Source organism: Eutrigla gurnardus (genome assembly GCF_963514095.1).
Source record: "Eutrigla gurnardus genome assembly, chromosome: 22".
Classification (NCBI taxonomy): Eukaryota; Metazoa; Chordata; class Actinopteri; order Perciformes; family Triglidae; genus Eutrigla; species Eutrigla gurnardus.
The window spans coordinates 6,190,478-6,206,794 of record NC_139933.1 but is presented as its reverse complement, the minus strand read 5'-3'; the positions used below and the strand labels follow the sequence as shown (position 1 = coordinate 6,206,794).

General features: G+C 40.2%; 2 protein-coding genes across 8 annotated transcripts in view; one reads left to right on the top strand and one right to left on the bottom strand.

Moving 5' to 3' along the window:
- Nucleotides 1–16,317, top strand: part of bub3 (BUB3 mitotic checkpoint protein) — a 347,592-nt gene that overhangs the window by 207,976 nt on the left and 123,299 nt on the right. The window lies entirely within an intron of this gene.
- ctbp2l (C-terminal binding protein 2, like) overlaps nucleotides 561–16,317 on the bottom strand; it is an 84,014-nt gene continuing 68,257 nt past the window's right edge. For 6 of the 7 annotated variants that reach the window (XM_084040751.1, XM_084040753.1, XM_084040752.1 and 3 more), the window contains 6 exons: nucleotides 14,899–15,105; nucleotides 12,171–12,385; nucleotides 10,366–10,496; nucleotides 8,587–8,714; nucleotides 7,992–8,109; nucleotides 561–2,415 (listed from right to left, as the gene is read on the bottom strand). In XM_084040751.1, coding sequence (XP_083896877.1) covers nucleotides 2,235–2,415; nucleotides 7,992–8,109; nucleotides 8,587–8,714; nucleotides 10,366–10,496; nucleotides 12,171–12,385; nucleotides 14,899–15,105 — 980 coding nt within the window. In that variant the 3' untranslated portion in view covers nucleotides 561–2,234. Of the gene's footprint in view, nucleotides 2,416–7,643; nucleotides 7,713–7,991; nucleotides 8,110–8,586; nucleotides 8,715–10,365; nucleotides 10,497–12,170; nucleotides 12,386–14,898; nucleotides 15,106–16,317 lie in introns of all 7 variants that reach the window. The other variant, XM_084040750.1, reaches the window with a different exon arrangement.

Here is a 16,317-nt window from a genome sequence, read left to right as displayed (position 1 = left end):
CTGTTTAAATACAGATTGGTTAATGTTGGACGGGGATGTTTTAAAAACATGATGTGTCCCCTCTGAGATGCGACATGGAAACCTGTGTGAAAAGAGCGACAAGTAGTGTTTCTGGAAGAAATCAAACACTCTCTTGGGAACATCCAGTGTTTCAGTTGCAGTCTCCATTCTAACTAATTGCAAAAGCATGAGATGAAAAACCCCCCAGAAATTTCACATGTAGATCTTTTTCTTTGAGAGAAAACAAAATGTTTTACTATGTCAACAATGACTAGAACCACATTGAACTTATTCAACAGATCGAAGTTAAATAATTGACAGCCTATTAGGATAACCTTTGACCAATGAGAGCCAACAATTTTAAGCTGAATGTGAATTATTTTTAAGGTTATTGTCACATTTGCTGCCTTTAATTCCGTTATCAGGACTTGTGCTTTGGCGCCCCCCTGTGGCAAACAATACAACTACAAGGATGACACATCACAAAAGATCCCAGAAAGCGCTCTTCTCGTGAAACCTACGGGACAGTAAGTGTTAAAAATCATGCCGGTACAGACCGCTGGTTCTCAGAATCGTATCTTTTATTTGAACTGCACTGAATGCTAAATGTTCACCTTGTACAAGAAACAAATACAAATACTCACACTAAAAACAAAAACATACTGCTGGCTGCCTCGTCTGCTGTTGTTGGGACACTAAGTAGGAGTTTCTGCTATTGCTCTTACAGAGTACAGGATGCCCCAAAGAACCTGGCCTTCAATAGAACAAAGAAAATATAGGGAGAGAAGAGAGGGTGGATCACATAGGACTATGGTTATAGGAACATTTAACTAGGCAATACAAATCTAACAGGACTCTTCAAAACTCTTTAACACCAAAAACATGGGATGCGCCTTGTATATAAAAATACCACAATGAAGAGGATGAGGGAGGAGAGAAAATATCCAGACTAACCAGATTAGTCTTATCTTTTTTTTTTTCTTCTTTTTTTTTTTCCTTTTTCAAAGACAAAATTCTGGGAATAAACAATATCTGCAAAAAAGTGTTTTCCTGAGTCATTAATGAAATGAAGTTTGCTTTAACCCTTTCCTGTCTTCAGTGTGAAATGTGCTCAAAGAAGGGAGGGCGACCGCAACCCGTGCACTGCTGCCACCAAGTCGATATTGATTTTGCATTAGCTGTCTTTAGAAACGTCCGTTTATCACCAGAAGACTCACACTTAGTCACCCCAAACTTAATTTCTATGGTTGTAAAAAAAAAGTGTTTTCTTCGTCACAGCTCAGTCACACTGACACATCCCCAACTAACTCTTATTTAAAGAGAAAAGTGAATACTTAGCTGGCAGCTCCCTCCAAATCCACTTAATGTCAGCTACAATCAAATGTATGTATAAAGTGAATGATTGTTTAGTGTTTACAGCTTAAAAAATGATCACAAACCACATGTTGGAGCAATTGATGGTCTCCACAGGTGCAGAGGAAATTCCTCACACTGCAACAGTGCCCTCAGGTGGTGAAACCCTATAACTGCAACTGTTTCAGCTGTATGTATTATTGCCAGGAAAGGGTTAAAACCCACTCTAGATTACTATAACTGATGAGCAATCTTTTCCTTTTTGTCTGACGAATGATAAATATATATAGTCAATAATCCTTTTTTTTTAAGTCATTCACGCTGGAGACTGAAAGAAAATAATAATTCTGTTCTGAGGCATAATGAGGGGGCTAAACAACACACATTAGTTACATAAGGAGGGAGGGTTGGAGCTGGGTGGAGAGGCGGTGGGGATCAGGAGGGAGTCGGAAAGGGAGGAGGGGGGGGATAAGGTCCAGTAGCACATGATGCCAAAGTTTTTTCTCTTGTTCGCCCATTGATGTGTTGAGATGTGGGCCTACGTTTCCCATGAGCTCTGAGGTGTACGAGGCGGGACAGAGTCTCATCGGGTAATCCCGGAGCGCTAAAAACACTGGACTCTGTGTCCACAATCATAGGCATGTCCCGAAGAAAAAAAACAAAAAAACAAAACAAAAAAAAAAACCTCATCATTAAAGAGTAAAGTCGGTACTGAACCCAAAGAGACAGAGAGTAGAAACTAAAACGTTAAAAGTACAAATTCCCCGGAACACTTCCTTGTGTTGTTTCACTGTCTCTTGGTCCCAGTTGGTCGGTTTGCTTTGTGATCGGTTGGTTCTGAGGGTCGGACGCCATGTTTGCCGTTTCTATCCCTTCTGCTGCTATTGCTCGGTGAGGTGCTCTCTGGTCTCGCCGTGTTTGGAGGGCTGGTTGGGCGACGGGGCCTGGGAGGGGTGTGTACCAGAGGGCAGGGAGTGGGCGATGGGTACCCCACCTGGCACCATGCCCTCTAAAGCCCCCGGGATTCCACCTGGAGCCACTCCAACTACACCCGGTGGGTATCTGGGAGGGAAAAGGGAAGGTCAAAGGTTAGATTCACAGGCGGTGTGACTCCCAGAGTGGATGTAGTCTACTCATGTTGACTCGCCCCCACATTCCCAACACCGTGAAGTCTCTCAACGGACCGAACGTCTAGTCATACTTCTGGCTCTTTTCCACCACAGGAAACAGTTTACCATCTCTGGACCTGCATTTCAAACCATAATTCGTGTAGTTCAGGTTTTTGTACTAGATGTAGCTGGAACTACTTTCAGTCCCCAAATTAATTCCTGGGACTATATGGTGAGAAAGAGCCGTTATATTACAATATTCTGGTGAAAATCTGGGAGGAAGATCACAATAATATGGAGATTTTTTTTCTGAACTACTTTGACGTGACCTTACTGTGCACGTTGCATTCTCTATGTCATGACATAGTGAGTCATAAATAGACATGAAAAAATCATAGTATAGTATGTCGAAGAAAATGTCAAAACTATACTATGACTTTCATGACTTTTTTTTAACATGCTATACTATTATTTTTTAATTACTTTTTTCGACATACAATTTTGACTTTTCATGATTTTTTTTCGACATACTATACTATGACCTTTTTTCAACATACTATACTATGACCTTTTTTCAACATGCTATACTATGACTTTTTTTCAACATACTACTATGACTTTTTTTTCGTGATTTTTTTCAACATGCTATACTATGACTTTTTTTCAACATACTATACTATGACTTTTTTTCAACATGCTATACTATGAGTTTTTTCAACATACTATACTATGACTTTTTTTTTGTGATTTTTTTCAACATGCTATACTATGACTTTTTTTCAACATACTATACTATGACTTTTTTTTTAACATGCTATACTATGACTTTTTTTCAACATACTACTATGAGTTTTTTTCAACATGCTATACTATGACTTTTTTTCAACATGCTATACTATGACTTTTTTTCAACATACTATACTATGACTTTTTTTCAACATGCTATACTATGACTTTTTTCAACATGCTATACTATGACCTTTTTTCAAAATACTATACTATGACTTTTTTTTCGTGATTTTTTTCAACATGCTATACTATGACTTTTTTTCAACATACTATACTATGACTTTTTTTTTAACATGCTATACTATGACTTTTTTTCAACATACTACTATGACTTTTTTTCAACATGCTATACTATGACTTTTTTTCAACATACTATACTATGACTTTTTTTCAACATGCTATACTATGACTTTTTTCAACATGCTAAACTATGACCTTTTTTCAACATACTATACTATGACTTTTTTTTCGTGATTTTTTTCAACATGCTATACTATGACTTTTTTTCAACATACTATACTATGACTTTTTTTTTAACATGCTATACTATGACTTTTTTTCAACATACTACTATGACTTTTTTTCAACATGCTATACTATGACTTTTTTTCAACATACTATACTATGACTTTTTTTCAACATGCTATACTATGACTTTTTTCAACATACTATACTATGACTTTTTTTCGTGATTTTTTTCAACATGCTATACTATGACTTTTTTTCAACATACTATACTATGACTTTTTTTCAACATGCTATACTATGAGTTTTTTCAACATACTATACTATGACTTTTTTTTCGTGATTTTTTTCAACATGCTATACTATGACTTTTTTTCAACATACTATACTATGACTTTTTTTTTAACATGCTATACTATGACATTTTTTCAACATACTACTATGAGTTTTTTTCAACATGCTATACTATGACTTTTTTTCAACATGCTATACTATGACTTTTTTTCAACATACTATACTATGACTTTTTTTCAACATGCTATACTATGACTTTTTTCAACATGCTATACTATGACCTTTTTTCAAAATACTATACTATGACTTTTTTTTCGTGATTTTTTTCAACATGCTATACTATGACTTTTTTTCAACATACTATACTATGACTTTTTTTTTAACATGCTATACTATGACTTTTTTTCAACATACTACTATGACTTTTTTTCAACATGCTATACTATGACTTTTTTTCAACATACTATACTATGACTTTTTTTCAACATGCTATACTATGACTTTTTTCAACATGCTATACTATGACCTTTTTTCAACATACTATACTATGACTTTTTTTTCGTGATTTTTTTCAACATGCTATACTATGACTTTTTTTCAACATACTATACTATGACTTTTTTTTTAACATGCTATACTATGACTTTTTTTCAACATACTACTATGACTTTTTTTCAACATGCTATACTATGACTTTTTTTCAACATACTATACTATGACTTTTTTTCAACATGCTATACTATGACTTTTTTCAACATACTATACTATGACTTTTTTTCGTGATTTTTTTCAACATGCTATACTATGACTTTTTTTCAACATACTATACTATGCCTTTTTTTTAACATGCTATACTATGACTTTTTTTCAACATACTTCTATGACTTTTTTTCAACATACTATACTATGACTTTTTTTCAACATACTACTATGACTTTTTTTCAACATACTATACTATGACTTTTTTTCAACATACTACTATGACTTTTTTTCAACATACTATACTATGACTTTTTTTCAACATACTACTATGACTTTTTTTCAACATACTATACTATGACTTTTTTTCAACATACTACTATGACTTTTTTTTCGTGATTTTTTTCAACATGCTATACTATGACTTTTTTTCAACATACTATACTATGACTTTTTTTCAACATGCTATACTATGACTTTTTTCAACATGCTATACTATGACTTTTTTTTCGTGATTTTTCTCAACATGCTATACTATGACTTTTTTTCAACATGCTATACTATGACTTTTTTCAACATACTATACTATGACTTTTTTTTCGTGATTTTTTTCAACATGCTATACTATGACTTTTTTTCAACATACTATACTATGACTTTTTTTCAACATGCTATACTATGACTTTTTTTCAACATGCTATACTATGACTTTTTTCAACATACTATACTATGACTTTTTTTTCAACATGCTATACTATGACTTTTTTTCAACATGCTATACTATGACTTTTTTTCAACATACTATACTATGACTTTTTTTCAACATGCTATACTATGACTTTTTTCAACATGCTATACTATGACCTTTTTTCAACATACTATACTATGACTTTTTTTTCGTGATTTTTTTCAACATGCTATACTATGACTTTTTTTCAACATACTATACTATGACTTTTTTTTTAACATGCTATACTATGACTTTTTTTCAACATACTACTATGACTTTTTTTCAACATGCTATACTATGACTTTTTTTCAACATACTATACTATGCCTTTTTTTTAACATGCTATACTATGACTTTTTTTCAACATACTTCTATGACTTTTTTTCAACATACTATACTATGACTTTTTTTCAACATACTATACTATGACTTTTTTTCAACATACTACTATGACTTTTTTTTCGTGATTTTTTTCAACATGCTATACTATGACTTTTTTTCAACATGCTATACTATGACTTTTTTTCAACATACTATACTATGACTTTTTTTCAACATGCTATACTATGACTTTTTTTCAACATGCTATACTATGACTTTTTTCAACATACTATACTATGACTTTTTTTTCGTGATTTTTTTCAACATGCTATACTATGACTTTTTTTTTAACATGCTATACTATGACTTTTTTTTCATGATTTTTTTCAACATGCTATACTATGACTTTTTTTCAACATACTATACTATGACTTTTTTTCAACATGCTATACTATGACTTTTTTTCAACATGCTATACTATGACTTTTTTTCAACATGCTATACTATGACTTTTTTTCAACATACTATGACTTTTTTTTTAACATGCTATACTATGACTTTTTTTAACATACTATACTATGACTTTTTTTCAACATGCTATACTATGACTTTTTTCAACATGCTATACTATGACTTTTTTTTCGTGATTTTTTTCAACATGCTATACTATGACTTTTTTTCAACATGCTATACTATGACTTTTTTTCAACATGCTATACTATGACTTTTTTCAACATACTATACTATGACTTTTTTTTTAACATGCTATACTGACTTTTTTTTCGTGATTTTTTTCAACATGCTATACTATGACTTTTTTTCAACATACTATACTATGACTTTTTTTTTAACATGCTATACTATGACTTTTTTTCAACATACTATACTATGACTTTTTTTCAACATACTATACTATGACTTTTTTTTCGTGATTTTTTTCAACATGCTATACTATGACTTTTTTTCAACATACTATACTATGACTTTTTTTTAACATGCTATACTATGACTTTTTTTCAACATGCTATACTATGACTTTTTTTCAACATACTATACTATGACTTTTTTTTAACATGCTATACTATGACTTTTTTTCAACATGCTATAGTATGACTTTTTTTCAACATGCTATATGAATTCTTTCAGGATTTTTTTTTACATACTATACAATGACTTTTGTCATTACTTTTTATCGATATACTATATTATGACTTTTTTTCATGACTTTTTTCGACATACAATTCTGACTTTTTCATGATTTTTCTCAACACACTAAACTATGAATTTTTTCATGATTTTTTCGACATCCTAAACTATGACTTTTCTCGACATGCTATATACTTTGACTTTTTTCATGATTTGCTTCAACATACTACTATGACTTTTTTTTCAACGTGCTATACTATGAATGTCATAAAATAATCATTTATCTAAACTGACAGTGTATAACTGGACTGGAGCATCACAATGACGGTTCCTATGGACAGAGAGAATGCAAAACGTTTTGTAATTAATGTGCAAAAGTAGTTCAGAACAAATATCCCACTGTGGCCCCTCAGGGGCTCCACACAATAACACCATTCAACCAAAGAGGAGGGGAAACGGACAATACAGTTCAGAGACACTGAATCCTGCAGAGCTCGCCCATAAACCCAGAAGGAGGAATTCACAAAGCATGACTCTGCACCTGAATGGCTTTAAGTCATGCTTATTAAGAAACTGAAAACCCACATTCGCTGCCATCCATCTCTACTCTGAGTTCAGTCAAACAGGTTAGGACTGGGGGGAATCATAGAGGGGACACACATCATGTGAGTTCAGGTGAGAGGGTCTTATCCGGGACCTCCAGACAAGAAGCTGTTGTCCCGGATGGTTGTATTTACCTGCTCCTGATCTAGGCAATAATTTTGTCTTGGGGGAGACCGGCTGTTATGCCCTGAAGGTTCACTTGGCTGCGTGAAAGAAGCACATGGAGGCGGACATGCTGAGATCAAGAAGAGCCCACGGGTGGGCAAAGAAATACCTTTCTACTCCTACAGAGGACAGTTAGTACGGGGACTAGGATCTACAGCAGGGTAGTTCAAATGTAAGAAAATAGATTTAAAAACTGTCAATTACAGGGGAATAAACATGGCATTTTTAGGAATTCATCATTCAATTCATTTTACCCATGAAATATGTTAAAGATATATTGGCATATTAAAAACTGAATGTGCATGTTCAGCCCCTACCTGTAGGCGGCGCCGTTGAGCTCAGGGTGAACGCCCGGTTGATCCATAACAGCCCACGGTGCCGTGGTGACGAAGAACTCCTTGTTGACGCAGTTTCTTAGGCTGTCGGGGATGCGGCCTGTCATAAGAGCACAAACGGGCGGCGTTTAGAAGCACGCCGGCGGAGATCACACGCCGTAGCGAGGGCCACGACTTCTCACGGGAGACGAGCGACCGGACAAACGGCAAAGTGTTAACGAGTTCAGGCCGACTAACACATCAGGCTTGGATACACAAATGCAAATTAAGATCATTTAACAATCTGGATGTTTTCTGCCAGGCCGAGCCCCTGGGCTCCTCGCTGCTCTGCTCGGCGTCCGGGGAGCTAATGATGACATCAATTAAGAGGTCCAGATTTAATAAACGCTGCCCAGGGCCTACTGAAGTGGAAATGTGACATCTGGGAAAGGAAGACGTGCAACAGGTCACATAGTGCGCCGAGAATCTGATCACGAAGCGACGGAAGAGGGGAAAAAAAGGATTTCATGTTGCGTTTTTGTCAGATAACGAGAATGAGAAGAAGAGATTTTAAAATGTTGTTCATGTGAGCGCGTACCCGTGATGGCTCTCCGGATCTCGGTGGCGGCTGCCTCCCTCATCTCCAGGGAGGCCTGCTCGCTGTACCAGGCTGTGTGCGGCGTGCAGATCAGGTTGGGGGCGTCTTTCAGTGGGCCCTGAGCGAAACTACAACACACACAGAGGGAAACACACACAGAGGGAAAGAGAAGGACAAGTGATAAGAAAGCATTTCATTAAAAAAGAAAAAAGAGCAAGAGCAAGGGTGTTTTTATCTTCGTGAATTATGATGAACGGAATAAAAAGATGTACTTTTTGTCAGATGATCATAAAAAAAAAGCTCCCTCCATTAAATGTTTTGCTGATTATTATATCATTTGGATGTTCGACCTTCACTGAGCAGAATGATGAATGTGCAGAATTTGACACTAGAGGTTCGTTTTCACATTCATCTGCTGAAATTTGGGCTGAAAAACACAAAGAATAAACTTCCAATAAAAGAATAATAAATAAATACATTTTAGTAATTGAAAGAATTTGTAATTCCTTTTTTTGTAACTAATTTATTTGTAATTTTGTGTGCAAACAAACAACCAGACATTATTATTGTCTGAAATCATTAGTTACATCAGAACTGGAGAGTATTTATTCATTAAAAGAGCAAAAAAACGACACTGAAAGCTTTTTCTTCATAGAAAAACATGTTTTCGCAAGTATTGTTTTGAGAGTGCTTGCCCTTTTTTTCCCAAACCGTTTCCAACGTGGGCTCCTCAGATGGTTCTGTGTAACGAACCATCTGGCAGGTCACGTCGAGTGCAAGTCGCTACATTAAAATATTGCCTTGCGCGTTTCTTTGTTTTTGTGTGAGAGTATCATCATAATTGGCACAATCAGAAGGTCCATTCATGTGCATCCACTCATTTCATATTCTGAGATTGTGTAAATGTTTGTGAACCGTTTGCATGCGATCGTCTGGGAACATGGCTGACGGGAGAAACATGTCAGATCCTGTTATTCACACTTGCCACAGTTTTCTTCCTCCTTTCCCTAAAACTCATCTCTGCCAGCTCCAACTCCTCCTCTTCCTCCATCCTCGTAACACATTCGCCTGGTTATGTGTGTGTGTGTGTGTGCCTCAGCGGTGCCCTGAATCAGTGTCGTGTGGCGTGGGATGGAGGGCCAAAGTTATGAAACGCTCCCCTGTTGACATCTTAGGTCAGCGGAGCATGAGTTTCAGCTTGATCTGGCTGCGTTTCAGCCGTCTCCGGCAGCCAGTCAGCTGAGCAGCCGGCCAGAAACCAGCAAACCTCCAAACTCCTTAACCGTCCCTGAAGCGTGAACGACAATCAACGGCGGTCTCCCCCTGAGACGGGAGGGGGGGGGGGGGGGGGCAACATGCTTCTTAGAAAGGTGGAAACCAGTCGAGCAGTTTGGCCTTTTAGCGAGCGGGAGTGGAAAAAGAAATGGATCTCGAAGCGATGCTCGATACAAAACAATGAGAACACACTCCTCGTTCCACCAGCACCTTTAGCTGGATTTGGTTTTCTCTGATAGGAATAAAGGGAGCTCTCTTGGAATCCTTAATTCTATTAGCTCCGGGGCCCTGAAGGAGCCTTTTAAAAGAGTACGAGGTGTCTTTAACTAGTACTACTACAATATGTCTGCTCTTGTTTCTGGCTGTTTCTTTCTCTGCAGCTGTTTAAGCTTCTCCGTCTCCTCGACTGTGTTATTTGTTGCTTTATTTCCATTCCTGCACACCCATCTATTTCCCTGTCTGTATCTGTCTAAGTGAAGCATTCATCTGTGAGTGTTTACTTACGTGAAGGGCTCCGTCTCGTGGACGTCCAAGGCGGCTCCACGTATCCTGCCCTCCTTCAACGCCTGGGCCAGCGCCTTCTCGTCCACCAGGCCTCCCCGCGCGGTGTTGACCAGGAACGCACCCTGACGCATCTGACGCACACAAATACGCTCCGATCAATACGGGAGAGTTTGAAATATGTCTGGGATCTTCAAAAACACGACCCAAAAGGATGTAATCTTCTAATCTTCTAAGTCAATGCAGCAACAGCAGCAATATTTGGCATCACAGATAATAAACATTCTACAATAAAACATAAAAATATCATTTATTTTACGACGTACAGTAGAAGAACCCCATGCAGCTCATATATCTAGAAGATTAAAATACTCAGGTTGGCTTTGACTTATTTAGGAGAACTTCAAAATAAGCCCCAAGCAGTTTCTCCTCCCTTCGGTTATTAGGACACTTCATCATGTAGACAACAGCATACAGTAAATACCGGTAGTTTAACTGCAAGAATCATTATTATCACTTAGTCATGGAGAGATATTCCCTCCTGAGATAGATGATGTGAGGTCACGGTGACCTTGACCTGGACATTTATGCCCAATATTTATATTTATATTTCAAGAAAGGCACTCCTGAGCTATCGAAAACACAGTTATTTCCACACAAATGACCAGATGTGGGTGTTTTTCTGTGCGTCTGTCAGATTAATCTGTTTGATCTAACACAGCGCATCAATCTGGATTGGATGTCTGCATTTGAGGGGCCTTAAAACACATTACACAGGGCAGAAATGGAGAGGCAGAAAACATCTCGGGAGCCCCTTTGTTGTGCCCGACACCTGATGGATCCGGGAGACACCGGGGAGAAAACACTGTCAGATGTGGGATAAAGAACATCTTTATCCAAAAGCGAGAGATGAAATGAAGGATGAGGGGTAAAGCTGAGAGATGAGGCAGTGCCACCACCCCTCGCTGCTTATGTGTGTGTGTGTGATGCACAACAAAAAGTATAAGAGGGAGGAAGAAAAAAAAAAATCAAATGAATATGCTCAGAAGAAAGTAATCCCTTAATCTTGACAAAAGCTGAAATCCAGGGGCATGAAAAGCCTTTACGCTGGCAGGCAGTCTTTTATTAGGCCTTAGTGGTTTTGACACACACAGAAACACACAAACATGAGCGCACACGTTTCCCCCTTTAGAAGCCGAGAGCGACTGCCAAGGATTTTTTTTTTTCGGTGAGGAAAAAGAGAGGAAAGTGTTCTTTCATTGCAGCACTTACGAGGCAGCTGAGAATATTAAGCCCGGGAAAAGACGCGGTGTTAACTAGGTTAGGCTATTACCCAGCACCCACTTGTGTTCATCTGCTCGCGCACTTTAACTCACGAATCACAGGGAAGAGGAGGGCGCGTCCCGAGAGGTGAGACACGGAGGGGAAACGGTGAGTGGCAACGTGGGGAGAGATTGACCGGAGGGGGGGAGATGCTTCTTCCAGCCGGCGTAGTTCCCCGGCTCCCCTGCAGGTGTCACCACAGGCGGCGCCTGGGAGGGTTATCGACTGGGAGAGCAGCACTTTCCCCTCGCTCTGCTCTCGGCCCCCCTGCTGCGCCGCCTAGTCGATATATTTGCTGTAGCCGTGGGCTGGCGCTAATTGCATTTGACAGGGCAAAGGAATGAATTTGTGTCCGGCTTCGGCGGAGCTTAAGATAAAGAGCAGGGAATGTGAGAGGCAGGGAAGCTTCTGCGGTCTTTTATTTCTCTACCGCTCTCCGACTCCAACGCTTTTTTAGGACACCCACCCCCCTGTTGGTCACGTACCTGTTTGATGGTGAAGTCGTTGATGAGGTGGTGGTTGTGTTCGTTCAGGTTGCAGTGCAGGGAGACGCAGTCGCTCTGGTAGAGCAGGTCCTGCAGGGTGTAGACGCGCTGGACGCCCAGCGAGCGCTCCAGGCCGTCCTGCAGGTAGGGGTCGTAGAAGATGACGTTGAAGCCGAAGACCTTGGCCCGCACGGCCACCGCCTGACCCGAACGACCTGAGGGAACACGGAGAAGTGGAGGTTCAGTTATTTGTAGGAAAACATATTCATATTTATCTCGGGTGTTTGGTTGATGTTAATATCTAGGATATGGATGCTCAACCTTTTTGGAACAGCAACTAATGACACAAACTAAAAAAAAGAAAAGAAAAGACACCATAATATAGATCTAACCAATAAAGCTATCTTTTAGGAAGGAAAAAGGCAGTTTTGATGTCTAGAGGAGGTGCTTCTGAAAAAGGAGAGACTTTGTTTTTAGAAAGAAACTGATTCATGATGTAGAAACTCTGAATATGAGTCTCTCCCAGTCATTTGTTGTGTGTTGGTCTCCAGCTGCAGAGGCTGAAGGGGATCGATAAAGTCCTTTACACTCTCCAAGTTCTCTCTTTGTGATGGAGCGTTACAGTGCGTTCAAGTCGAGGAGAATTTGTCCTTTTTTCCCCCCCACTCTTTCAATATCAGCCAATAGGCCTGAGCAGCACAAAGACCCCTTAAAGTACTTAAGCAATCACTCAGACCATTCTTCTCCATCATGATGGAGTACAATCACACGTTTGATTACTGTAAAAGTAAAAAATCTATTTCGGTGAATTCACTTTTCCTCAACCAGCCGACCGTGTTCTTACTTTATTCCCTATATTTTCACAGAATATCGCTCGACAAGCATGAACTTGTTGCATCCAGCTGCTGGTTTACAAGTGCAGTCTGTGTGGCGACTTCCTGCCTGTTGGACAATTTGAACAAAGACGGACGAAGCAAACGTTTGGTTTTAAAGAATTTACAATAAAATCTAGTGTTTAGAAAGGTTTTCTGTATCAAATACGTCTAATTCCCTGATGTCTGCTTGCAGAGATACCGGAGAATCCAAAACAGTTTCTGTATGACCGAGCCTCCCTCCTCGCTTCCCACACCAATCATTCCCACTAACGGGAGCGAATGCACCGTCACCCGAGGGTCCGCCGTGGCAGACTTGACGCTTTGTGTTGCTCATTTATCAACCGCCAAAAAAGGGACGAGGACGACACGCCGCACTGAAAACGTGCGAGGCCACGGCACAAACGCTTTCATGAAATCAACTCCGTCCCACCCGGTTGGCGTGCGGCAGATGTGGCGGCGCTTTGGTCAAGGTCAACGTGATGGAAAGATTGCCGCTTTTGTACAACAGCCCATTCAGAGTTAATGTGCGCAGCTGGCAGTCAAAAAAAAAAGGTTGGTTGGCGTTTTGTGGATTCCTCCGGAACGGATTATGTTCCTAAATACGCACCTACTAGAGCTTGGCGGAAATCAGTGACACCATATTTAATATGATATATCCATCAAACTGATGTTCAATGTCTTTGCAGTATCCTAAACATAACTAGGACAACAAAAACAGAAGTGGTTTTCTTCATTTGTTACACATATTATATACATCGATCACTATGATGTTCGGATCCTGCTGACCATTAAAGGTGGCTTACCCCAGATAAAAGTTAATTCTATAATCATTTAGACAAATTCAACACACTTATTTCTAAGTGGTGATCTCATTGGAAGCATAAAACTAATCGGGGGGAATAAAAGCCAATCAATAAACGAGTTCTCAAGGAGCCCAACTGTTATTGTAAAAGTGTAAAAAAGCCTAAAATATCGGCGTGGCTGGTACTTGAAGTACTCCTGAGTCTACTGTCTCCTCAGAGCCGACCCCCCCCCCCCCTCCTCCCTCCCTTGACTGTGCAGCTGGCTGTATGTGCAGAGTCCTAAAAACAAACACCAGGAGGCCTTCGCTCTCTCCAGCCTCCCGCTGACAATGGACATTGTTTTGGAGACGGCCTGAGCCAGAAAGACCAGGAGAGGAGGCTGGAGGTGGGAGGGTGTGCTGAGAAAGAGATAGATTAGGGGGGGAGGGAGGGGAGAGGGGGTACATTCTCCCTGCCAGGACCTGCTGTTTGGGCACAGTAAGTCTAAGGCTGCCTCGGACCTGTAGGGGGGAGGAGGTTGTGTGTTTGTGTGTGTGTGTGGACGGAGAGATAAGGTGGCACTCTGGAAAGGCTTTTGAGAAGACAAAGCATCTGTCAGCCTCCTAATGTTGAGACAGGCTCGAACGATGCACAAACACACACAATCTGCGTAGGAACAGGTGCAGAGAGGGAACGCACACTGTAACAAACACACAGAACCCATGAGGGGCCCCGATTATGGCAGCGAGAGGCGTCGATGTGGCGGCGGCGGTGGCGGCGGCGGCGACAGAGCGAGGGGAGAGTCGGAGAAACAGAAGGAGGGAGAATAATGGAGATATAATGGCGAGCATTAGGGCAGCGGGATGAGAGCATGGCAGGAGGAGAGGAAGCCAGCCCGGAGGGAAGCGGAACAGACAACCTTGAGATAATCTGTGGGACGGGCAGAGGCAGAAAAATAACCTTATCAGGGCAGGAAAACAGCTGAGCGGCGAGAGGATATGAAAACAGAACGGGAGGCGGAGAGGGGAAAAACAGAAATAAGAGGAAAGGTAAAAAAGAAGAAGTTCTGACCGAAGCCGATGAGGCCGAGGGTTTCGCCGCGGATTCGGGCGGCGCCGGACGCCACCTCGCGGATCTGCTCCACGCTCTGGACCCGCGTGCCCTCCCGGAGAGCCTGGTAGAGCCAGGTGTTCCGCCGGTAGAGGTTGAGGATGTGGCACAAGGTGGAGTCGGCCGTCTCCTCCACGGCTGCCGAGGGAATGTTACACACAGCGATGCCTGAAGGGACGACAGAAGAGATGAAAAATTATCTATGAAAAAAATAAAAATAAATTCAGGCCAGTAAGAAAGAAAAAAAAATCCAAAAATCAATTCTAATTCTATTTTTGTCTGGCTCTTTATCTAACTGTATAATCACCTGGCAAATATAAGCAAAACTATATAAATACTGTTGTTGTTTCCTATTTAATCGCATCAGTAATCGTGTTTGACCAGGTGTAATGATTACATTATGTGACCTAATTACCCAGGTGAAATTAATTATTTCATAATATTTGTTTGGCGCTATAAAAGACAAGACATTTGATTCCAACTTCATAACCGACATTATATAAACACACACTGTAAAATCCTCGATATCACCTGTGTGGAACTAAAGAGGCAACAGCTGCATTTCTATTGTAAACCCGCCTGCACAATAAAGCAAGTTGCACACACATCCTCCTGCAGAATGCTCCTCATTTTGTTACCTTCAGAGTCTTTGGAACCTCTGACCTTGTGCTATTACCTCGCCTACCCTCCGACAACACGGAGATTTCCATTATCGCCACTTAAGCACTTCTGCCTGCCCTTGCTCTCCTCTAATGTCCTCATCCCACTCTGTATCTCCGAGTAACAGCACAGCCGTCTCTGGACAGCAAAAAAAAAACACCCAGAGCCTCCTCAATCAATGGCCCCTTTTCTTCTCCCCGAGAACAGCCGCCGTATCAGCGCCCGCCTTCGCCAGGCACACGATAGCTTTTGACTCCCTCGCTGCGAGGCGGAGCGCCTTCGGTGAGTGGGTGGTAGTTAGACACGGTATCTCGCGTTTGCAGGGAAAATGGCAGCTTTGTCAACATGCGAGGGCTGTTTGAGCCACCAGCCTGCTGATGTTTAAGCATGGCGGTTCAGAGAGGGAGACTCTACCTCCCTCGTTCCCCGTTTGTCTCTCTGGAAGTTATGTGTCCGACAATCTGACTCTTTAATTCAGCCTTTGTGCACGGTAAAGAAAAAATGGAATCAAATCAAGGAAACTCACTATCAACCTATGTCATCTTGTTTTCATCTCTCAATACTGCACTCACTTTTTGCCAGATGTTACAGATATTATTCTTATATGACTCTCTGATAATTCTGACTATATTGGGGCAGAGGTTTTTCAGGCCCACGGCTTCTTACATTCCCCAATTACATATAATAGAAACGTGATGTATGTATACATCATATTATACA